Source organism: Talpa occidentalis, unplaced genomic scaffold, assembly GCF_014898055.3.
Source record: "Talpa occidentalis isolate TD23 unplaced genomic scaffold, MPIMG_talOcc4v2.1, whole genome shotgun sequence".
Taxonomy (NCBI): Eukaryota; Metazoa; Chordata; class Mammalia; order Eulipotyphla; family Talpidae; genus Talpa; species Talpa occidentalis.
The window spans coordinates 17,476,368-17,501,921 of NW_026555331.1; the positions used below are offsets into that span (position 1 = coordinate 17,476,368).

Consider the following 25,554-nt stretch of genomic DNA (forward strand, 5'->3'; position numbering starts at 1 on the left):
ACAGAACCTGGACTTTGGAGTCAGACTGCTAGGGTTTAAATATCAGCTTTCCCTGCTGCTGGGTATGTGACCTGTTTCTTAAGATCTGCATTCTACAATAGAATAATAGTATCTACACCTTAGAGTTGTAGTGAGGGGGATCAAATGAATTAGGTTTGAAAAAAATGCTTAGAATACAGTCTGACATATATCGAACACTATATAAATGCTTTTTCAATAAGAGTATGATTCTCCTTTAAAAGTCCTTTGTAACATTACTTCCAAAGACTTACCTCTTTGACCTTCATGAAAGAAAAAAAGATTTACTGATGTTTCCTGAGAGACTGTCACTTAAATAGAAATGTTTAAAGGAGAACTCTTTTATGAGTCTTAATGCTCCAAATCTCTCAAATTTATATCAAACCTTTAGCTAAATTTCAAAGTGATTTGTATAAAAAATAGATGACCAAAAAAGATTATCAAATGAATACTTTATTAGAGTCATAACACTTATAAAATAAATTTCTTTTCATCATGGAGTTACCAGATTTTAAAACCAACCAACACATTCTCATCTTTACAACTAAGATACATAAAGAAGCTCTTAAATGCCATATATTTTTGTTCAAGTGCTTTGTCATTCAACTCACAAATCTAGAATGTGATTAATCTACAAATGTAAGTATTCACAGTTAGATGAGTGTTAGGCTTGGTTCTTAATGATCAAGAAGCAATCCATGTGCAAAAGTGCCACCAAAGCATTTTCATGAAATCATTTAATTTAATGCCACCAAGCGCGGACCTGTTATACCTTGGAAACAAAAATAAAAATCTCACAGCTAAATCTAGTACGCTAACTTTAAACGATTCCCACTAGAATATATACCTTTATGGCACATTTTATGACTTTGTAATATACAGTTCATAATACAGGTTGAAGTGTGGCAGATGGACCTAGAAAAACTAAGGGAGTAGGATAGTATAGAAAATATAAGACATGTGTATAAAGTCATAAGACCGATTTTCTCAAGCCACATATTAAAACATATATTTTAATCTTTATAGTTATATCACAAACTAATCTCTAATTGTTTTTTTTCTTTCTAGGGGATTGATACATAAATAGCATTTGATCACTGAGCATTGATTACAATATTCATTCTTGATTGTTCTATGTTCCATGAAATCTAACAGCCCAACTTATACATGGCTTAGGGAATGATTCAGCCAAAAATCAAAGAGCTGAAAGTATAGAGTGATCGAAAGCCCTCTCCCCACAGGCAGCCCTTTGGGCACCCTGGACAGTGTGGCAGCATTTGGAATCTAACTCTACCTTGTTCTCCCATTCAAACTACTCTGACTCTGTTCCACAGCCAGGATGTCTACAGGGGTTAAAATATGGTATTTTTCCCTGTGCTATCCAGCCAGATACAGTTTTTGTGATAGGTATTGTTTCAAAACTGCTTTTGTGTATGTTACCCAAGCAAAACAACACAGATGTAGGGTGATTATCAAAGCATGTAAGACTCTACAACTTTAAGTTAAATTTAATACTCTATTCAAATTTAACTCAAACATCAATGCAAAATAGCTAGCAGTAAACAATTAATTCTTCAGAGAGCTCTATTTGGTAGAACCTCAAATATCCACACACAAATATTCCTGTATTCATGCACAGGGCAAACAAGTATATTCTGAAACATAAATAAATCCAAAATAATATATAAGTCGCTAAATACCAGTTCCTGCAGTGATTAATGGTCCCTGGAGACCTCATTTGAAAGATGCCAAGTAAGAGATTTGCTCACTTGTCAGGAGACCCTTAGTTTGATTAAGGAACTAGGGATCATTTCATAAATTACTTTTTCTTATGCCCAAGACTCTGCTTGAATTAGCTTGAGAAACTATACACTCCTTCAAGGATAAATATCTGACCATTAACACAAAGGCAAAGTGATTATTGCATAATGAGACTAAATATTATGTGTCTTATCTAAGTAGTTTCATGTCTTTCAAAATTAGTCTGGTGGAATATAGAACATAGAACAAAAGTTTTATACCAGAAGTCAGCAAACTATAGTGCACAGCTCACAGGCCAAATTCAGCCTGGGGCATGTTTTTGTAAAGTTTTATTGGAATCTAGCCACACACATTCATTTATGTATTGTCCATAGCTGCTTTCAGGTAGTAACAGCAGAGCTGAATAGCTATGACAGCAACTGTATGGTCTGCTAAGTCTAAAATATTTACCATCTGAAACTATAAAAAAAGAGTGTCAGAACTTGTTTTACACTAAAATATTGGATTCATCAAGAAACCTAGTTGAAATGTGCTATTTTTTTTTTTTCAGGAGTTTTAGGTACCTACTAAAATTAAGGTTCAGTTGTCTTAGCAACTATAGAATGAGATGAACAATATCTATATATTGAATATTTTATAGATGTTAATGGAAGTTTTCTTTAGAAAAACAAAGGGATGGATGCAAAATTATAGGTTATTTCTCTGTTCTACATCATAAGACAATTAAAATTCCAACCATGATATGAACAAAAACTTTTACTTAGATTCTCTCTCTATCCTGAACATGTTACTTTTGGAATGTTGTTCTCTCTGAGCGAACAATATCCAAAGTGACCAGATGACGATATAAGTAGACCAACGAGACGCACACACGGGCAGTTTCTAAGGAGTGTTACGGTCGCCATCTCCGTAAGGCCAAACCCAAACTGCAACCATAACAAGCTGTCGTCACAAAGGTAAAAATCTAAGAGAAAAGAAACAAGAATTTGTATCAGATTTACAACGTGGACTTTCAGAAAACACTTGTCCTCAGGAACAATTCTCTGGTGATAAAGAAACCTCACGCTTCTGAAAATGTATTTCCTCTCATTTATGATTTGTTTTCCTGTTTTAGCCCTTCAGATGATTATCCTTTTTGCAAACATTCTAGCCCTACTAATTTTCTCCTATGTGGCCATCTTCTATAGAACATCTGTTCACATACTGGACTCACTTGCTCCTTATTTACGAGGTGTCTAGTGATCTTAAAGCCAAAGAAGATGCAACTCTTCAGAAAATACAAAGTCATTCATTTGACAATGGGAAGTGATTTGGGCTGAACCAGAAAAACGCACAGATATGAATCAGGCTGGCATGGAAAATGGACCTTAAGTCTGTGCCCAGCTCTGAATTACTGTCCTCTGTAGTCAAACAATGATTTCTTTAGCACCTGCTAAGATGCAATGCACATCATTATGCTTGATCTATATAGACTAACAGTAGATATTTCCCTCACTCTTTTGGGGTTTATGATCCATAGAATACTACAAGAAAAAGCAATTCAATATGATAAAACATGATTTATTACAGGGATCGTTTAACAGGATCAAACCTTAATTCTGAGAAGGAATATCACAGCTGAAGTACCATTTTCTTCCCTTCCCACACTTCTATTAGTTATCTCTTTGATATATCTCTTTTAGTGAAATGGAAGTTTCCTCTCAGGCATTGCAAAATGAAAACTGAGGGACTCAATATAACGTCACAAGTGAATGGTTCATACATTTAAGTGTTGTTAATACTCAGAAACTAGTGATATAGTGGAGAACATGGATAAAATAGGACTTAATATAGAGCATGAAATATCTAAAGATTTATTTACCAATGCTGCTCCACTTAGGGGGAGAGAGAAAGAAGGAGAACAAGGACAAAGTCACAGAAGAGAAACCATGGCAACAAACCCCATGATGGAGAACACTGAGAACTGGGCTTTTAAGGCAAATAATTTTAGAAATTAATGACATCCACCATCATTCATCAAGAACTTGATGAACACAGGATCTCAGGACAACTACAAATAAATCTATCTGGGACTATCAAGGGTCCAAGAGAGGCAATAAGAATCTAACCTGTACCACTGAAAAGGAGGGAATGATAGAAGAAAAGGAAAATCCAGTGGGAATCTATGACTAAATGGAAGGAGACATGGAAAAAAAACTTCAGTTCTAATTCTCTAATCTTAGCTTTGTAAAACTGTTATAACCTGTATCTTTCAACTGTCATTTTTTGAACACCAGGATTCTCTGAAAGTCTCAGAGAGAATGAGGTGGCTAGAGGTAGCCTCAGAAGAAGAGAAGATAGGCATCATTCAAGACCTTCTTCTGCTACTACAACCAGGGCATCTGTGCTTTTACCATCCAAATTTATTGAGTTTTAAAGTAAGCTTTCATTAAATTTAATTCCCTAAAAAAGGAAGTATAAAAATCACTGAACTAGAGTGAACACTTTAAAAACTAGAAACAAGCCTCTTTCTGTTGCATCCCATCCTGAGTTTAATTCACTGTAGCCACTCGATGAATTCTGATGAATCCTAACAGTATTAGGAAACTCATGATGGTAGGTCTTGGAACTGTCTCTCCTTTACACTTTGAAACCCAGACTCTAGACTGCGTTATCTAAAGTGACATGACAATTACCCACATGGGGCTATTTAAATTTCAAATTAGATTGATAAAATGAAAGAACATTAACAATTCAGTTCTTAAATTATAATAGCTACATTTCAAGGATCAACAGTCACTATATTAGAGAATGCATATCTAGAACATTTCTATACTTTGAGAAAGCTCTATTGGCTAGCACTGCTTCAGATAGGTTCTAATGGCTATATGGGGAATACTTGGCTGTTTATAAGGTATCTGCACAAGACAGTAAAACATCAGGGTCACTACCTTGCTGTGTAGTCATATTAAGTATCAAGACATTGCAGGAAACAGTGTGAACTTCTGGCATCTTAATTCAAACAATATCACCCTGGAATGCATTTCAATTGTCTCTCATCTATTGCAATGGTTGGCATCTTCACCGCCACCTCCCTCACTTGGACTTTACTCAATGGCGGCACCTGTGCCTTATTCAGCAACTATCCCTAATACCCAGCAACTTAATTCTCACATGATTAAAGTGAATTGCAAATAGGTGTTAAATACCAAAGAACACAATTTTCTTACCATATCTGAAGTTACAAGAAGTAAAAGCACAATGAATTCCCTTTACAAAGTAGGCTTTGTTGGCCAAGTCCAACTACTATCAGTGACGAGCAATAGTCTTACATGAATGCCAAGCTCAGTTTTGTCATCCACAACACTCCGGATAATGACAGTACTTTGCTCATGCAGATAAACACTTACTAAAGGTTTATTGCTAACGGTTATTATTAAAGAAAAATATTGCTGCCTGAGGAGTTTCTGGGAGACCTTAGCACTGGAGGGGAAGCACAACTCAACTCACTCCTCAGATACTCACTGTGGCAGCTACGTTTATGTTATACTGGTTTTCATCCAGGAGTGGCTGCAAACCCATGGTTGTATTGCAGTGCAGACTGTGCAGGGATGTGGCTGCTGCTTCCAGTAAAAAGGCGCCAAAGTAAAAAACAAACACTGTAAAATGGTAAGCAAAATCCTGAAAAAGGAAGAAAGGAAAGACATCTACAATCAAAAACAATGACAATGTTCTCTTCCTTATTTTATTCTATTTTTTAAAAAAGATTTATTTATTTATGCATACAAGAACTGGGGTACAGGCCAGAGGAGCAGGGTGATGAGAGGATTCACCAGAGACAGAGTGGGGAACAGAACAGGAAGACTGACTGAACTACACTGCTGAGGGGAGCAGCGGGGTGAGTCAGGAGAGGTCTGCTGCGCCATATGGGTAGCTCCCTGGCTGGGGATTGAACTCATGTTGCAGTGGCTGCGGATAGTTTCACAGTGCTGTGCTTAACCTCTTGTGCCACCAGGCAGGCCCTCTCTTCCTTATTTTAAATGATGACGTTAAAGTTCCAGAAGGTTAGAACCTTTAATCAAACAATCTCTAACTGCATTCACCATTTATTTTGGCTGCTTTAACAATGTCAAGTCACCAAACCACAAATAAAAGTCAACTGACTCACTGTACCTGGCACAGAGACACACCTTCTGTTTTATCATGTTTTATACTAAGATATGTAACTTCAGTTAGGATTACTGTGTCAGGGACATGAATATTAATATAATATACAAAGGAATAATATATGCTATCGACTGAATGACAAAGCTCTACAGTAGGAATGCCCCGATCATGGTTAGGTCACATACTATTCAATCTAGAAGCTGCTGGCCCGACATCATGATGGGGTGGCTGGCTGAAGACACAGCTTAAAGACCCCACTCTCAGGCTGCTAGGCGATCTTTTGAGATACATGACATATACTGATACTTTGGTGCTTAGAAACTTGAATCCTGCTTTGCATGGGATGTGTGCAAGAAGATCTTCCATAAAACTCACTCATTGGTTTGGAGGATGCAGATCAGGCATTCTAAGCCCGTGGCTCTCTAATGTTACCAGGCATCAGAATAGCAGCCAATGGGGCTCCACCCCCAAGTATCTGATTCAAATCTGGAGCCTAAGAATCTGCATGTGTAACAAATTCCCAGGTGATGCTGAGGCTGCTGGTCGGGGACTGCCCTGTGCAACGCCCCTGTCCTGAAGCTTGGCCCTTGCTCTTTTAGTGTCTGCTGTCTGTGTGGCTGTCACCTACCCTGCCCTTCTGCCATCTTCCTGAAGCTCATCCAGCCTGGGTGCTGCACACTCATCTTCTTTTCCTCAGGGAACATCAGGCTCAAGCTGAGCTTGAGTTTCTTCAGAACAAGTGACTTTCCTCCACATTGTTATCTCCAGCCCATGGTTCCCTCTTCTGCTCAGAGTCAAACGCTCACTAATTAGTTAACAAAAAGCTACACTGGGCCTCCCTGGTGGCGCAGGAGGTTGAGCGGAGCACTGTGAAGCTGTCCGCAGCCTCTGTAGCACCCGTTCGATCCCCGCTGGCCTCGGAGCAACCCACATGGCGAGTAGACCCCCGTCTCGCCCGCTACTCCCCTCAGCAGTATATTTCGTCAGTCTGCTTGTTCTGCTCCCCACTCTGTCTCTGGTGAATCCTCTCACTCTCCCACGCATCTGGCCTGTATCCCAGTTCTTGTATAAATAAAATAAATCTTAAAAAAACAAAAAGCTACACTGCATACAAGAGACCCCAGTTTACAAAGAGCATCATGAAAGTGGGACCACAGCCACTTTGAGTTTTAGCTTTCCCATCTGTAAACATGAGGACAGTAGCACCTGTGTTCCATAAAGAATTGTTCTCAAGGTCAAATGAATGAGTGTGTGGGCAGAAAATACAGCTTAGGACATTAAGATATTAAGTGATGTCAAAACAGGCAAATGATCACATGTGTGTCAACAACAGTTTCAGAGGGTAAAGGGAAATGCACTTAACTCACAGAACTTTCTTTTTGGAATGTTCATCTATGATCTATCTTTAATACCTGCCTCCACAAAATGGGAAAATAAGTATGGCATCTCCTTTGAAGATTAGACAACATGGTATTTATTCTCTCTCCACAAAAACCAATAAAGAAAAATCTTTCTAAAACCCAAATCTGCCTCTATCCTCTAAATTACACATTTAATATATTAGCATTTTTTTTTTTAAAGATTTATTTATACAAGCACTGGGTATAGTCAGAAGTGCAGGAGGGTGAGAGAACTCACCAGAGCCAGAGCAGGGAACAGAACAGGCAGAAGGACCGAAGTACACTGCTGAGGGGAGCAGCGGGCGCAGCTGGAGAGGTCTGCGCGCCATGTGGGACCCCCACCAGGGGGATCGAATGGGCGCTGCAGAGGCCGCAGGCAGCTTCATAGCCCAGTGCTCAACCGCTGCGCCACCTCAACTGCAGCGCCACTGGGGAGGCCCAATATATTATCATTTTTAATAATTAAAATTTTAGCATTTAATATATTATATCTTCTACCTTTATCTCACAATTTATACCACACCCAGAAAGCATGAGGAAAATAATGAAAATAGTGAAAATGATGACTGTGAATGTGAGATTAATCTCACAATCAATGAAAAGTAGAAGTTATAAAGATTTCAGGCCATATTCCACAACAAACACTTCTAGAAAATAAATTCTCTATCAAAATGCCTCTTGCTCCTTCCTTCATGCACAGTGCACAGGTGACAACAAACTATTAGCACAAGGAAAACAACTTTTTGGGAGCGCAATTAATGCCTAATGATTCCAGAAGCAGCAATCGAAACTGTCACTATTTGGTGATGACTCTACGATATATGTGGCTTAAAGATTTTTTTTGGCTGAAGATGTACAAGATAGAGTACACACCTTATCATATATGACCAAGTGATTAAAAATGGCTAATCACAGAAAGAGGCCCAAAAGCGAGGGGAAAGAAGCCCTTCCCTAATATGGAGAATATTCAAGCAAACTCCTTGAAGGTAAGAGCTGGCTCTTAGGAAGCATGCCCACCACTTGACAAGACATTGCATTGAGACAACCACTGTGAGGTGTGTGTTATTACCACTTTTTCCCTCAGTAAGACTGGCTACTTCAGCTAAAAACAAAACAAAACAAAATAAACACAGGATAATCTTTAGAGGTGATCTGTGGAACAGTCTGCCAGTTCTTTTCAATTTCACTTGTCCCTTTCATAAGTTGGTTTAATTTAAAAAAATACATTTTATGATCTGATCAGTGGATATAATGCTATAAAATGGGAGGAAACACAGATTTAAGAAAACTAATAAATTAATAAGAATACTAAGGACTATACTTAATACCAGACATAAGACTTAACATAAGCAAAAGGGGGGAAAAAAAGATGATAGGGATGTGAGTCTAATGAGACCAAGAGTGTTATTGGAAAAATATTTAAATGTTGGTGAGGCAGGTGCATCAAACAATTAGAAAGAATGCTGAACACTGCAGGATGCTGGGACTCACGACTTTTCCAGGTATTAACCCTTTAGTTGCTAGGTTGTTAGGTGATTCAGAAAAGTCCCCGAGGCAGGGACAGAGAGATTGGGGGCACCACAGTTGGGGAGAGGCAGCACAGGACAGGGCAATGTCTATGTGTAATTAGTACAGATGTTCCAATAGGGCTACACTGGTATTCATTGGCTAAATATTATCTTTAGTATCTTTGATAATAAGAGCTCAGTGGCTCTTACCAACATTAGAGATTTATTCATGCACGTTATTATGGGAAAGCCAAGCATTCAGAAAGAGGACACTAAGTGTCTATCTGTAACTCAATTAGGGACCTTTCATCTACATCATCTGACCAATTATTAAAAATAGCTGCCTATCACTAATGAAAAAAATCAAAGGGAAAATGTCAGAACACACCATTGCAGCCACCTAAGACAACAGAGGACTCTCGAAGTTTCATACTGCAAGCCTCAGCATGTTTAATGGATTATGATTATTTATCACTTACTGTAAGTCAGACAAAGAGAGCACTTATAAACATTCATTCTGTTATTCTTTAATGGTATCTCGTGAGGTAGATATTATTACTGCCATTTTATAGAGGAAGAATTTGAAAATCATAAAGGGCTAATATTTTGCCCAAGTCTACAGAACTACTGAACAAAACAGACCTAACCTCAAAGTCTGTGCAAGACTATAAGCACCGCAGCATCCTGCTCCTTAGCCTTACAGGAACCCTGGCCATTCGCCTTGGTGGGTTTACTTGGGAGCCACATTCCCTGGGCTCCACTAGATAATGGTCACATGACAGTTCTCTTTATGCTCTATAAACAAAGGAACACATATTTCTCTCCAATATTTCTCCTAAAACAGACAAATAAAATGTTATCATAGAGGCACATCTTGTAGATATTACAGGTATGGGTGCAGACCAGCACAATAAAGTGAATATAGAATAAGCAAGTCACCTGAATATTCTGGCTTCCCAGTAAATACAAAGTATGTGTATGCTGCACTGCAGACTATTAAGTGTGCAGCATCACTGTCTAATAAAGCAAGGTACATACCTTTATTAAAAAAAACTTTTTTACAAGCAAGTTATTTACTTCTTATTATAATCTTGGGCTCTCTTTGCCCTGGAAAAGGGGTAGGGGAATCAAAAATAATTGCAAAAATGCTAAGATTCACCTGAGCTGTTGTAAAACTGGTGCCACTGCTGTGCCCTGTGGTAAGAGTCAATGTCACCTATGCACCGTGCAGGAAGGAAGAAGCAAGAGGGATTCTGATAAAGAATTTATTTTCTAGAAGTGTTTGTTATGTAATATTGACTAAATATATATATAGCTTCCAGTTTCATTTATCATAAGACTAAACTAATATTTGTGGTAGTTGTCTTCAGTATTTTCCCCAAGCTTGGTAGATTTGAAATGAATGGGAAAGTAAAAGCACAATATTGAATAGTATATATTGAAAGCTAGAAATTCACCCCACTGTAAGTTGGGGAGAAGAAGCCAATCTGGGTTTCAAAATGATTTTTCTTTATTGGTTTTCCTGTGGAGAGGAAATCACAGCATGTTGCTACCTTTCAACAGCAGATGCCATCCATACTTATTTTTTCTTTTTGTGGGCACTTTCTATGGGCAAAAAAAACCTGTAGGTGGGGTATGCCTATACTTGAAAGGAATGCATACATAAAGTCTAACTGACTGAAGGTCTGATTTAAATTTCTAGCCATCAAAACGTGATGGAGACCCAGTGGGTTTTAGCTTCACTAAAGTTCTGTGCCCGTGGATTGAAATTCATGCTCATGAGGCCCTTCTGAGCTAGTCCAGAAGATGAATAAACACAAGCATGAGAGGCCCTGACATGACAGCGGGAGAGCAAGCTGGTCCAATTTCATGGTCTCATATTTAAAAACCGAGTTGACCGTAAATCCATTTCTTAAAATTTATTGATTCTTGTTAATTTAGGCGAGGAGTCAAAAATACAACACTCCCTTTTCTAAGTATAGAGACTCACATACTTTCCTAAGTATATAGACAAACTATATAACTAGTTTTTTTTTTTTTCTTTTTAAAGAATATATATACTTAAATATCTGGAAGAGGAACCAATGGAAATTTCCAAGTTATTGTCACAGCATCCATCTCCCAAAGGCATCTGATGAAAAGTTCAGTAACTTTAACTTAAGCCATTTCTTGTATGAAATGAGTCTTTCAGTGAAGGTCATCTAACAGAAGGCCCGCTCAGCTCTCTCCACACCGACTTCCCGAGCTGGGACCCTATCTCCAGCAAGTGCCCATGGGCTGCACAGCGCAGCCTGGCAACTGACCTTTCCTCTGCCACCAGCAGTAGCAGACAGAGCTGGAATCACACATTTCAGGACAGAATGAAGCATGTGGTATGTTTCTCTCATTCTCCAGAAACAGACTTAAAAATCCCTCACCAAGAAGTTCCAGTTGGCATCGATCTGCGTCACCATGCCGGAGAGGAACACGGCCAGGAAGAGAAGGGAGAAGACAAAGGCCGTCACGGACACGAACATCACCCATCCTTGCAGCAGAGGTAGAGGAACGTTGGAGGAGGCGACCAGAATCCAGACAAGGCCCCCGAAGAGCTGCAAGTCAGAGAGAAAGGGAGAAATGAGCTTATAACAGAATTGGGGGTACCTGCACAGCCGGAGCCCCATGCACATCCCTGCCTCCCAGCCTGATGCCCCTGCTCTGATCTTGGTGCGCAGCCTCAGCCCCAGGCACAGGCCTGAAAAGCCTGGGCCGCCTGCCCATCAGTTTCTGCATCTGCCGTCAGGTCGGACGCTCTTCCTACACCCACAAACATGTTCATGCATCACCTAAAGGCACTTTCCTTTGACCTTGCTGCCTATACTTGCTGCCTGCTCTGAGCATTTTCCTTTTTGGGCAAACTGCTTTTACAAATTCACTTGGGCTTAGTCGTCCTGGCTTTTCCTTGCTACCCTCTTCAAACCACTGAACACGGCCGCCTGCTCCCACCACTCCTCGGGGTTGATTAGCAAAGGTCAGCCATGACTTTCTAATGCCACTTCTAAGGCCACGTTTCAGTCCTTTCCATGACCTCTCTGCACATGGTCACTGCCTCTCCAGCCACACGTAACGTAACACTGCACAGACGATGACAGGGGTCCCAGAAGGCGAGCCCCATAGCCTAGGTGTGCAGTGGCCACACCCTCTCGCTTATGTAAACCAAACTCCATGACATTCGTGTGATGCCAAAACTGCCTTAGGACCCATATCTTAGAACATATCCCTGTAATTAGGCAACACACAACTATAGATAGAACCATAGTTGCAGGTCTTGGACATGATATAAATAATATGAGTATGTGCTGGGCATGGGAATAGGTACTTTAGATATTCATGGACCTTACAGTCAACAAGTACCACTGTGTGTCAGGCACTGTGTCAGGACCCATGCCTGGCTGCCACCAGCACAGAACTCATAGTATCATACAGGAAAGAGAGGAAACAAGTGATTAAAATGCTGCTTCACCCATGTCACAACTAGGGAAATACTGGGCACCTTAGGCTCCTACAAGGAGGCTCAACATCCAGATTTTAAATGTTAGGAAATACTCCCAGAAAGCAGCAGCCCAAGGGACAAGGTTGGAGGAGCAGGGCAAGGAGAGGCTGCACTGGACACCATCTGGTGGGAACCGAGGTGCTGGCAGAGGAGAGGGGCAGAGTTCAGTGTGTCAGGAGCAGCGGAGGGGAATGGCCCGCGGGTCAAGCTGGGGACTCAGCTGGAGACCAGGTGGAAGGCCCTGGAGGTCAGATCGATGAGCTGAACCTCCCCCAAGGGCAGCGGAGACCAAAGGTCAGCCTGAGTGGGAACTGACATGTTCAGATTCACATTTAGAAGTTTCTCTCTGGTTAGCATGTGAGGGTGGGTTTCAGAGGAGGGCCGGGGGACCACAGGGGCGACATGTAATGACATAACGACTGTAACCTGGACTCAGGGGCCAGAGACAAGTGCATGTATTTGAGAGAAAGTAAAAGTTAGACTTAAGGGCCTCCCCTGGTGGCGCAGTGGTTGAGCGCTGGGCTGCGAGGCTTCCCGCAGCCTCTGCAGCGCTGGTTCATTCCCCAGCCGCCGGTGAGGGTCCCACAAAAAAAAAAAAAATTAGACTTAATGGTACCTGGTGAGGTGACAGTAATCAGATGAAGGACATGATGGGAAAAGAACAGGTAAGGAAAATTGCCAGATTTCTGGCTGGGAGGCTAGCTGTGAGGGAGAGAACAAAGGAGGAGAATGGTTAGGGGGTGACCACAGGAAGCTTCATGGGATATGACAACACCAGGCACCTCCGGACTGTCACTAAGACAACACGGGCCACACACCCTTTGATGGCATTCCAGCCCCTGAGAATATACCCTGTCCTTTTTCCATCCTTGTCTTTTACTACTAAGCCTCTCACATTTTATTTTATAAAAAAAAAAAATCTAGTCCAAAGACAAAGCTTTTTCACATCTGAGGGGTTTGATGTGTGCTGGTCCCAAATGTCATTATTCCCTCCCAAATGTGTTTGAGAAACTCCACTTCATAGCTCACCCCGAATGGCACATTATCCAGTAAGTCTTTCCTGAGTTTTGCCCCACCCTCAGGATCCCCTGTTTCTTCTGGGCAAGCTCCCTACTGGGATGTATTACATCAGTGAGCTACACTGTAGTGGAATATGCCAGAGGCTCCGCCCATGTCAACTAGGAGACCTTCTGGCAGCATACTATCTTAGAAGACTCAGCACCAAAAGCCATTTGTTATTCCACATAATAATTCTTTCCTAGCTCAGACACAATGGCAGATTTGCCAACACAAAACCTGGACAGCTGCCCTGAAGACACCTAAGCAGGTGGGACTCAATCGCTGCTTTGTGATATGATGGAAGCGTGGTCCTTGAATGATAAAACAGGTCCTCCAATAATGTCATTGTACTTAATGTCATTTCATTATAATGCTGATGAGAAAAAAATAATCTTGATACCCAGCAGGGTCTCTCTCTGTGGGGGGTTGCTTTTTCTCCCAGGTCTGCCTCGGTTAGGTGGCCACGCATGTCTAGACTGTCTCAGTGAGAGTGAGAGTGAGCGTGAGTGCACCCTGTCCAAGGTTGGGTCCCACCTTGACCCTAAGCTGCCTGGACAGGTTCTGACCACCCAGATCATGAACTGGAATAAGTGAGCTAGAAGGTGGATAAATGGATATGAATTATATAAAATGAGGGGAATATTTTGTCTTTATTTTGAAGTTTGGTGATGTTTTTGTGACCTGAAATATGCTGTAGCAACTTAATTCTTGCTTGTACCAATCAGCCTGTGGTCAAATTGCTTTCACTATATCTATATAGGGTTTTGTTCAAAGTTGCAGTTTCCAAAAACATAAGGGTGATGCTAAGTGAGAACTTAATGTACTACAACTGGGCGTGTAGAAGGTTCTCAGATGTTTGTTCTGTGAGTAAGTAAACACCCAGCGCTCAAATGTGAACAGGTGGTGTTCCAAATATTAATAACCAGTATTCATCTGTATCTTGCCTTTAAAGTGTCTAGATAATGTCCAAATTGCACAAGTCACTGAAAGTTAAAAATCCAAGTTTTAACGCAGGTTTCTGAGAAGAGGCCTAGTCATACATCTTGCTACTAATTTGAAAAACATTTTTGAAAGTATAACAAATTATTACTCGGTTGATAGTAACCAAAGTACCAGTCTAATAAATTTATAACTGTGGTGGTGCACTTCAAATCCTAATTTCAAATCAAAATTTATCAACCCAGAACATTCTATGAACTAAATCTATGTAATGCGTATTAGTGCATATTTAAAATTGTAAACACAACTTTATTAGTGGCTATGAAAAAGTAATGTTCCTGGTAAGAGAGTCTCCATTCTTTCACAATGTTTAATGAATATTTGAAGGTGATAAGATCTTTAGATCTTTCCTTTTTCTTATTCTCTTCTTTCTGTGCCCTTTTCTTATTCTCCCAATACAAATATTCTATATTAGTTCCCTGCTTCATTAATACACAACATAAGTAAATATCTGTTAATTCAATAGTCATTTATCGAGAATCTCGTTGCAAGTATGAAGAGGAATAAAGAACAATTAGCCACTGTTTATCAGGATGTGTGACACAAATAGATAAGTGTAATTATATGATATAGGGATTATGATAAATTGACACCTTTGAAGAAGAGGCTATATGATCTCTTGAGATTAAATGTGATATTTAATAACTTGGACTGGGCTTCAAACAAGTGGGTCTCACATCTACTGCCAGACACTGTAGAAGGAGACTCAAGAAAAAAGGCAAGAAGGCAAGGTTCTGTCTCCAGGAACTCCAAATAAGGGAGAACCCCACTAAGTCTGATTCAGGAGCAGATTGTGGTGTGTGCTATAAAAAGAGCTCAGCACAGTGTACTGAGTCTGGGGGAGGGGAATAAAATGGGAAGACTCTAGAAAGGTAGGCAGGTTTTGAAGTAGGCTTTCAAGGGCATCCAGGGCTTTGACAGGGGATGTTAACACAAAGTGGTACAGATTAATTGTTCTGTCAAACTCAAAATTATAGCCCTTCCAATACCTCAAAGGCTTGGAAGGAAACTAAGTTTATAAGAAAAGAGAACAGATTCACCTCCCCATCTTGTAGGGGAGGGCGTGGTGCATGGAAAGGGGATAAAGGAGGAAGGAGTAGAGACAGAAATGCCCACTCTCTCACACACACAGACTCATCAACTTACGCGCTACATCCCTCCCTCCGAGATGTGGAAATCTCGATTTGAGTCCTATTCACTGCGACAGCTTTGGAAGGCAGAGCAGGGGCCAGAAAACACAAGTAAGGCCACACTGGTTCTCCTTCTTCCTCATTACAAGGAAGGTGGCTGTGGTGTGTGAGTCACAAGGCCCTCAAGGAGGTGATTTCTTCCCTACTTCATGATTTCCTGTTGCCAAAAGCTACCTTTTCTCCCAAGGATCCCAACCTGGCCCCACCTCTAAAAATGGAGTTTGTTTTTTTTTTTTAAATTTATTTATTTATACAAGAGCTGGGGTACAGGCCAGAGGCACGGGAAGGTGAGAGGATTCACCAGAGACAGAGTGGGGAACAGAACAGGCAGACTGACGAAATACACTGCTGAGGGGAGCAGCGGGCGAGACAGGAGAGGTCTGCTGAGCCATGTGGGTATCTCCCTGGCCGGCCAGGAATTGAACCAGCATGGCAGATGCTGCGGACAGCTTAACAGCGCTGTGCCACTGGGGAGGCCCCCAAAATGGAGCTTTTAATAGCATTACTCATGCTCTGCATATTCCCTTCATTTTATTCTGGGTGTTACAATGTCTGAGTATTTTCTAGACACGTTGGAACCATCAGCATCCCTGTTTAGCAGAGGTGACTCTGGGGGAGTCTTCTCTTTAGAAGTAGGAAGCAGCACGAAAATGGTTAAGATCTGAGGGAGCACAGTGGATAATGTAGCGCAGCAACTGCAGATTATACACGCTGTGAAGAGGCTGGAATGCCGTGCTCACCCATTTGTTCTCCTCTTGGATCTGAATCCACATTCCCTGCTCTGTCAGTGCCTTCCGCTGCTCTCTGCTATTCTAAAAAGTCTGCTAAGACTTCCCAAAGACACTGCATTTTGAAGTTTCTTTTAGGAACGAAGTCAGGGGGTCAAGACTCCAAACCTCAAATTCTTTTTTTTTTTAAAGATTTATTTATGCATGTAAGAGCTGGGGTACAGGCCAGAGGTGTGGTGGGTGAGAGGATTCACCAGAGACAGAGTGGGGAACAGAACAGGCAGAATGACCAAATACACTGCTGAGGGGAGCAGCGGGCAAGACAGGAGAGGTCTGCTGCACCATGTGGGTAGCTCCCTGGCTGGCCAGGGATCAAACTCGTGCAGCAGAGGCTGGGGACTGCTTCATAGGATGTGTCCCAACCCCTTGCACCACCAGGGAGGCCCTCCAAACCTCAAATTCTAAATCCAGAGGACCCCCCTAGCATATCATGCAAAGGTTAACATTTCCTAGTAGTGCCAAGCCCTCCCCTTGCGATCTTGTTACCCTTAACCTCCTGGGTTCAAATTCAGGGGTGCCTGCCACACACTTCAAGTGCTCGAGTATATTCTGAGTAGCAGTTATTAATTTGCTACTTTCTTAGAAACATGGATCTCTTTTGTGGTTTATCATGTATTCCCACTTTAATTTGGCTCCTGCAGGCAGGGGGGTGAGACTTGGCTGAAGTTTTCCCATGAGAAAACCACGGAAGTTTTCTTCTATCTGTCTGCATTGAAGCCTGAGAGTTGAAGCCTGATTTCACTAGAAACTGTGGGTTGGCAAAAACTATAACCCCACGGGCAAGCAAGCTACTGAGCAAGCAGCAATTCTACCTGCAAGGATGACCAGCTCCTCGACTTGGTTCCTACTTGGATGGTCTGTTTTATGTTTCTGAAGGATTTCCTGTAAATATCTCCTTTTTCTTTTCAAATGTCATAAATTTCCCAATAGCCTGCGTTTAAACATGCCCTCCCACACCTTAGCTAATCATTTTCAAACCAGTTTGATACCTTCATCTTAGTGCGTATACTCTATGTTAAGCAGGTCAATTCCTAGCCTGACCTATTTTCAGTCAAAGTTTGGAATGAGAACAGGGAAAGGTAAGTGAAACTAAAGGTGTAAAGAACTGGTTAGACAACCCCGGAGGAAAAAATACTTCATTATTTAGACCGTTCAATATAGATCATAAAACTCGCTCTTTATGGTCTCCTTCTGTTTACCAGTTGGGCCTTTTATTACCCTATAGTAGTGAGAACAGACCAACGAGCCCAGAGGGAAAAAAAAACCCTGTCGCTGAGCTTGGCTTATACTGTTGGTTTGAGTAAGGCATTAAAGCGATTCATGACACAGAAATACCAGCTAGCATTTCCCAAGCTCCCATGTCCCTTGCTCTGTCCCAAGGTTTTGTTTGTACCAATTTAATCCTCACTAGCCCTGAACAATATATTTTTATTATTCCTATTTTACAGATAAGTTAATGGAAGTACAGAGTCATAAATAACTTGCCCTATGCTGCACAGTTCATAAACATTAGAACTGTCACTTAAACCTGCTAATTACCTCTAACCCTTAGGTGCTCCCCAGTCTGTCATCTGCCCATCTCAAGATGTAGCTTTCTAGAGCAGGATTTCTATCATATTTTCAGCATGGATTAGTATGGAGGAGGGTAGTTTCGGAAATCATATCATTTTGGGTGGATAAGTTCATGTGCGCTTTTCTGAGGACACAATCTACAACTTTCATCAGACTCACAAAGGAATTTGTGGCCCCACAAGAGTTCAGGACACCTTATCTGACAGCTACGCCTGGGTGAAGGGTGCTGACGTACTGGGCACATGCAAATGAAACCATGATGTTAAAGAGGTGTTTAATACATTCAGACAATTTATCATCTACTGAACAGAACCTCAGGTGGCTCCATTTTATACAAACCTGTATTCTAAAAGTATTTAACTGGGAACATTGACTGATGTATTTACAAAGACGCCCATAAAAATGTACATTCATTCAACATGTGACCAGTGCGAGCAACACTGGAGAATGCACATGTGACCTCTCCAAGTTCACTTTCTCCCCTGCAATGTTCCTTCCCCTACCACCTGTCTTTGTGCTACAGTCTCTGTTCCTCACCCCCTGCACAGACAGGCTCCATCACAGTAGTTCAAGCTTCTGCCTAGCATGCCAAACTTTTGCTGGATAACTAAACTCCAATATCGTATCTTCCAGAAAGACTTCTCAGGCTGGCTGTCACCCCTTGGTGCTTGCACAGTTACAGGTGTCTGTTTGCATCCTCTTTCGTGCTGACAATGCAGGTTTGAAATCAGGGGTTCAAATGGTTGTTTTACTCACTGGGTGGTGAAGTCAGAGTGGGCAACAGTGCCCTGAACATCTCTGTATGCTCAGAACCCAGGAAAGTGTTTTCTACAAAAGATGTTCAATTGCATCCTCCTTGAAATGAATGGAAACTAACCAATGTGTGTAATGAATGGCTCTATAAGGAAATGCTCCAGAAGTACAGCATGGGAAGCTGGGAACACACTGCTGTCTGGAGCCTCGCTCATTCCTGGTACATGGTGGGTGTTCAAAAAATAGGCATGAAGACTAGTGAAGCAGGAACATGTACTTCTCAATTTTCAAGTTATTATTGGCAACACCCACCACCTAGTTCAAGATCTCAGGGTGGGAAGTTATGGTGAAGTTAGCACATTTTTGCCAACCTAGCTCATGATACCCTTTTTCAATCTTCTTCGGGCCCAATATTTGTTTAGTTTACTTATTTTATTGCCGTTGCCACTGGGACTTTTGACCAGAGCAGTGCTTATCTGTGCACCACCCTACCCCCTCCTGCTCCTCTCCTTCAATTTCCATCTGTCCTTTCTCCATGCTGACTTCTATCCAAACTGGACCTGGACTAGCCCTGCTGTAGTTCTCAATTAGAGTGACCAGTTGGCAAGCTTTATTTTTTTTTAATCAGGGAGAGGTGAACAAGACAAGTTCTGGGAAGGAACCAGAAATGACAAACAGCGAAGAGGTCTAGGGACAAAATATACAAATGCAAAAATACAAAAACTACTTTGCTTTTTAAATTTACATTTGAAAACTTAAAAAAATGGTTGAGGATGCTATGAGAAGTTATACTTTCTTCCTCCCCATCTCACGCAAACTTCCATTTTGGATTCTAAAACAGCTGATGCTAACCCTAAAATGGAAAATACATGTTACCAGGGGAAAATATGTTCTTGTCCCTTTCTCTTTTTATTTATAGATTTTTAAAATCCTCTTTTCATGTTTGTAGGTAACTCATAATCACCTTGGCTAAGAATGTTCCTGCATGCCAATGTCTCGACATCAGCAAGAACCCTACAAATCACTGCCTCTCTAGCTTTTTATCTCTCTCCTTCTGAAAGCTATTATCAAAAGTGAAGAATGTCATACATGGTGGTTATGAAAGGGCATGGCCCTTTTTATATCAAACAGGCACAGGAAATTCAGGGTAAGCTATAAAGTCCTGGAGAAGAATCACAACATTTTAAGAGCTGGGAAGACTTGTGGCCATCTACTCCAAAGTTGTGTTTCTCCCTCCAGCCAATTACTGTAGAATCTTTTCACACTATCCAGTTTGTCCTGCAGAACAACAAAATAGCCTTGCAAGCACTGCATGGGCAAGCTATTGGGTACACTAGCCTATCTCTTGTCATTGCACAGTCCTTGCTATTCATGGGTATGAATATATGGCATATCTGTCCATCATATCAGGGCAGATATGCCATATCCATGGGCTCCACAAAACAAATCTCCTCCCTTTGACCTTAACCTCTGGAGCTCAAGGTCAAGGTTTTCATGAACTTGACTTTAAGCTTTCCATATTTAAATTCTTCATATTTCTTATAAACTACCAGCCAGAGCAAAAGATTGCTGTAAATAATCTTTGGCAGAGACATCAATTTATTTTCTTTCCTGAAGTTTGAAAGATGCTGAACAAAAGTGGAGATTTTAATCCAGAGAAAAAGGGAAAAATCTTACTTATAGAATTAAATCCCCTATAAAGAGGGAGATAAATCCATAGGTAACACCTCTTCCCCACAGCAAACATACAATCACCTTTTGAAATCAGTTTATTTTTGAGACAAGAAAGGAAAATTCTGTATGTCTGGTTATTTATGTCTAAGTATGTCTAAAGTCAAAGATTTGGGTAAAAGAACCTGAATCCCTTCCAAGATTGATCTGCAGGACTAGACACATCTGCTCCACAGCCCCTCCCTCCCCATCAGCCTGCATTAGCACGTGTTTTTCTGACATAATACCTGAGTTACAGCTTTGCTGCATTATCACTTCAGGACAAGTCAAACTTTACATACTTGATTGAAGTCTGAAACCTCAAATCTCTCTTCCTTTGCTTATTTCCTTAGCTCTACTTCAAGTACTCATCACCCAGCACCTAAACTCCTGCAATATGACCCTTATTTGATTTCCTCTTCCATCTTTCTTTTATAACCAAACTTCACTGCTCAAACTTCACTTCACTTCTAAACCACAAGCCTTATCAAGTTTATCCCTGTCTTTCTGCAGCTCCCCATCACACACAGAATAAATTCTATGCCTTGGTCTATCATTACTTAGCAAATCACAACTTGAACCTTATCTGATCTTTTTCTTCCTTATACCACCTTCTCACGAGTCATACATAGAAAAAGAAAACTAACAATTGCCAGAACCTTCATGCCATGTTCCTTCTTGTCTCTGGGGTTTGTACATGCCCTTGATCTACCTGCAATTTTCTTTCCCACTTTTTCTGTCTATTGAACATCTGCTGATCATTTAAAGCTGAACTCAAAGGCCACGTTCTATTAGAGCTGCCTGCACTGGCCTCCCAGGTAGCCAGATGTTCTCTACCCAGTTTTCCATCTTGTGCATCATCCCACCCTCTCCTGCCCAAACCACTTTTCTCACTTTCAACACTGCACTGTCATTCCTTCTTGACTTTATACTTCACTGTACAGGAATTTCTTTTAAGGGCGGGACTGTGTGTTAACTCTCCTATTCCCAGGGCATAAAATAAAGCCTGATGTAGAGCATGTTTTTAATTATTTTTTTGAATAAATGAAAATTATTGCGATATTTAAAACACTGCAGTTAGAAGCATGTGAACGAGTCCTAGAATATCTCCCATAAAGAAAAACATGAATGAACATCTTGGGGAATGTACTTCCCAAACACAAAACAGACCCACTGATTCATCAATGACTTATTCTTTTCTGTATTCGATATTGCTATGTCCATTTTTTCCTTGTGCATTGTACAAGTTCGTTGAGGACAGGGAAGTAAAATACCTTTCAGCCCCAATAGTTCAACCCAATAGTTCAGATGCCCCAATGTCATTTGCTTACTGACAGACATGCCTGGAAATTGCATTCATTATAGTTCACTGTCCAAACTTCTGCCTATCTTCCATGAATGGTAGTTAATTGGTGCATATTCCCTCAATTAACTTGAGGAAGTATCTCAATGTATTTTTTCCCAGAGGAGTATCTAACTCACAGTTAGTATTCAATAAATACTGATGAATGGTTTAGAGAACATTAATTCAGGCAACAGTGAGAGAAGCTGAAAATGGTAGCGTTTGAAGGTGATGTTCTCCATCCTAAACTGAAAGGCTTCTTTTGTAATACTAACAGTAAGAGTGTACAATATTACATTCTTTGTGGCAAAAGCCAAGAGACTGACAACTCAGGTGTCCAGGAGAACACAGATCTTAAAAAATCCAAGAGCCATAAATTATTTTACCTGGTGCTGTTAGGCTGGCTGTATTTACATTTGCATCTTTTGAATTCTCTCTCCAACAAATGACTTATACCTGAGAGCTGTGAATGGGCTATAATAAGCGGGACTGGGATTAAATTCTTTGGGTAAAATTACTGGATGTGTTTTACTGGACTGTGAGATCATAGTCTCAGTTTAGACGACTGTGAGTAGCCAATCCATCTTGCTAAGAGAGTTTTCATGGGTTAAGTTTTAGATAGACATAGATAGGGAAGCCACAGAGACTAGAATGGACTATTAGAATAGGTGGGTCAAAATGAAGAAGGAATTTGGGGGCATCCAGAAACACTGGAAGGGCCGAAAATAATGGGTCCCCAGAAGGGGCATCACCTAGCATTTATAATTGCTCCTGGAAAATTCCTTAGAGATGAAGAATCTTGAAAGAGGAGAGTATCTTTACAGGATGAGAACTTTTTGAAGAGGAGCCATGGGAAACCCAACACTTTGAAACAATCAAGAAATTAGAGAGAAATTGAGAGACAAGGACATAGGTGCTTCAAAAGGGTTCGCTCAGCTCATATCTGTGTATCTGTTCATTCCAGATGGAGGGGTGCTGAGGTGGTCTCTATCTCTGCTCTCTCAAGGCAGAGGCCACACTATCTCCACAAGGTCTGGGGGATGAGAATTGAGAAGGAGCTCTACTTTAGCTCTAATATAGCTTCTTGTTTCACTAAATTCACTTGCTTCATTAGAATTGTTTGGTCCTTTCATTTTGGGGGGCATGGAGTGGGGAGGAGGGAGTTTGATATTTCAGTAAAAGTGGTATGGAGGCCTAAGATTTAAACCTATCAAGGTGAACGGCCATTAAAAACTGAAGTAAACTACCAACGTTTTTGGAAGTGATACCATTCTATCTAGATAAGGGTCCTAGACTTGTTTGGGGGTAAGAAGTCACAGGCAATGAGATAAGAGATACAGAAAGGATGGACTGGGTCCTTCTGTGAGTCTGGGATCCCTTCTAGAAAGGGTAGCAAGTAGAGAGAATTCACATTTGCAAGAAAATAGTTGTCTTGTGCACAGACACCTGTCAGGAGCATCCCTTAGCGATTCCCATTCATGACTGTGGATTTGAACCTCCCTGCAGCTTTGAAAACCTCCAAGTTGACTGTAGGCATTTCCCTAGAGGCTCTGATTTAATTAGTCTGGGCTGGTAACAGCATTTTTTCAAGGCTGCCCAAGTAATTAAGTACAGTAAGAGTTGAGAACTGACTACTGGATTAGATGGATAAAGAGATAGGGAGTGGGGGAGAAGAAATAGAATAAATGATTTTGCCCTTTTTCCCCTTCAGGACTAAACCATGTTTACAAGTGTGACATGACCACAGGTGGCTCTTTAGATGGTATTTGATTTGATGTCACATGGATAAGTGTTCTACACACAGAGACACGCAGACGCGCATGTGCATCTTTAAATGAACATACTAGAATATAAGTACATATTTGAAAATATATTAGAATCTAAGCAGAACACTGAACTTGGAAATTCCTACATATTAGTGCTTAGGATCAAACTAAGACAGGTACTGAAGTTCAGAAAGAGAATCTATTTAAGTGAACATTCTGTAAATTCTAGTCCAGCTGGAATGCAGACACCACAAACATTTTTGAAAGAGGTACACAGACAACTCAGGTTTGGGGAGCACGACCCTTCCCTTCCTACTGTTGAGCCATCAGGCCAACACCACCCTCTGCCCTCACTTCTCACATGGATGCCTGTGCCTCATCCCAACTGGGCTCAGCCTCAAGCCAGCCTCTTCTAGTCACGCTCTGGTTACTGATGGCATAGCCTGTAACTCACCTGTTTCTTTTCAGATTCAAATCTGAGCTAAACTTGACTTCAGGTAAGTTAACCACTTTAGCATAACAGGGCAGAACAATCAATGCTCACCGGGTGTTCCAGCCACCCCAGCACCAAAGCGAAACCAAAGCTTCCCAAATCCAGGTTATGCAAACCCAAAGGAGGGGGTGAGGTGGCAGATAGAAAATCCCTAACAAAACAAACAAACCCAGCCTGCAGGAAAGGCCCTGACTCCGTACATTTCACTCTGTATTTGCCATTCCCAGGGCATGATGCAACCGCAGGTTGCCCAATTTATATTTGCACATTTTCCCCTCATCCACAACGAGCTCTAAAGCTTCCATGTCCATGAAATTCCTTTTAAAAAGTTCAAGACTCTAGACCCAGAGGGTTGCACGCCAGGCCGGGTGACCTCACCTTCACCTGCGCCCCACAAAGTCTGGAGGTTTGGCGTTGCACGGGTAGACTAAGAAGCGAGAATTCGGCACAGGCAGGCGGCGGAAGCTGACAGCTACCTTTGCAGCATTCCCCCACTATTCTCACGCCCACTTGGCTAGAAACCGCCAAGGGCACAGCACACGCTTCGCCTTTACCCCTCCCCTGCTTCCTGCGTTCAGTTCCTCTTCCCAATCCAAAGGCACAATAATGGCAAAGGGGGGAAACACTAAAGTCTTCAGCTCTGTTCGTCCTCTGCCTGGTCCCTCCCAGCGTTTCCACATCGTGGAAGCCTCCTGGTCGCCCAGTCATGGGCTGCACCTTTGCACCACCCAACAAAATGGCAGGTTAGCAACAGGCGAGGCCGAAAGCGCCGGCTCTGCCTCTAGCCAAGAGGGGACCCCCCACCCCGGCCAAGCCGCCGGGGGTCTCTGAAGGCGTCCCCAAGCCCCAAACCCATCTCCTCTCAAAGCCCCCAATCCTTGGCTAGGCGAGGCCGCCGGCTCGCACGTTCAGGGCATTTCTGTCGCCAGCGGGGAAGCAGGTGCCAGCGTAACAGGTGCCAGGCTAGTGCCCGGGCAGCTGCACGGGGCACCGAGAGCAGCCCGGGAGGGGGGCAGGCAGAGGCCACGTCGAAAGGAGGGGGAACCCGGGCCGCACAGAGCAAGGCGCGCGGGGCTCGGGGGCAGGATGCGGCTTCCAGACCGGGCTCCCCGGGCGCGCCCCTCGCGCGCGTGCCCCACTTACAATCTCCAGGCAGACGAAGGCCCCGAGTAGGTCCGCAGGATGTCAGGGCCGGAGGGCAGGGTGACCCGAGGCGCCGGGAAGGACACGGCGGGGTTCGGGGGCGGCGGGACGGCCGCTCCGCCGGCCGACATGCTGCCGCTGCCGCTGCTGCGTCTCCGCGCGCCGCCGCCTCCCTCCGCCCGCCTCCGCCTCCCGGGCACCCGCCGCCGCCGCTGGGTCCGCGGGGTCCGGGCGCGCTGCGCGGGGGTGGGGTGGGGGTGGGGGCGTGACGGCGCGGCCCCGGCCCGCACAGGCCCCGCCCCGTCACGTGGGCCCAGGTGAGCGCGCCGCCGCCCCGCCGCCCGCGCAGGTCAAGTGCACAGGTGAGGCCGCCACCT

At 42.4% G+C, this 25,554-nt stretch overlaps 1 protein-coding gene across 1 annotated transcript; it reads right to left on the reverse strand.

Moving 5' to 3' along the window:
* Positions 1 to 469: 469 nt before the first annotated feature.
* On the reverse strand, positions 470 to 25,308 carry MAL2 (mal, T cell differentiation protein 2). Its single transcript, XM_037502371.2, is given in 5 exon segments — positions 470 to 2,743; positions 5,284 to 5,439; positions 11,251 to 11,421; positions 25,178 to 25,203; positions 25,206 to 25,308. Coding segments are annotated over 5 exon segments (528 nt in total). The 3' UTR covers positions 470 to 2,671.
* Positions 25,309 to 25,554: the final 246 nt, after the last annotated feature.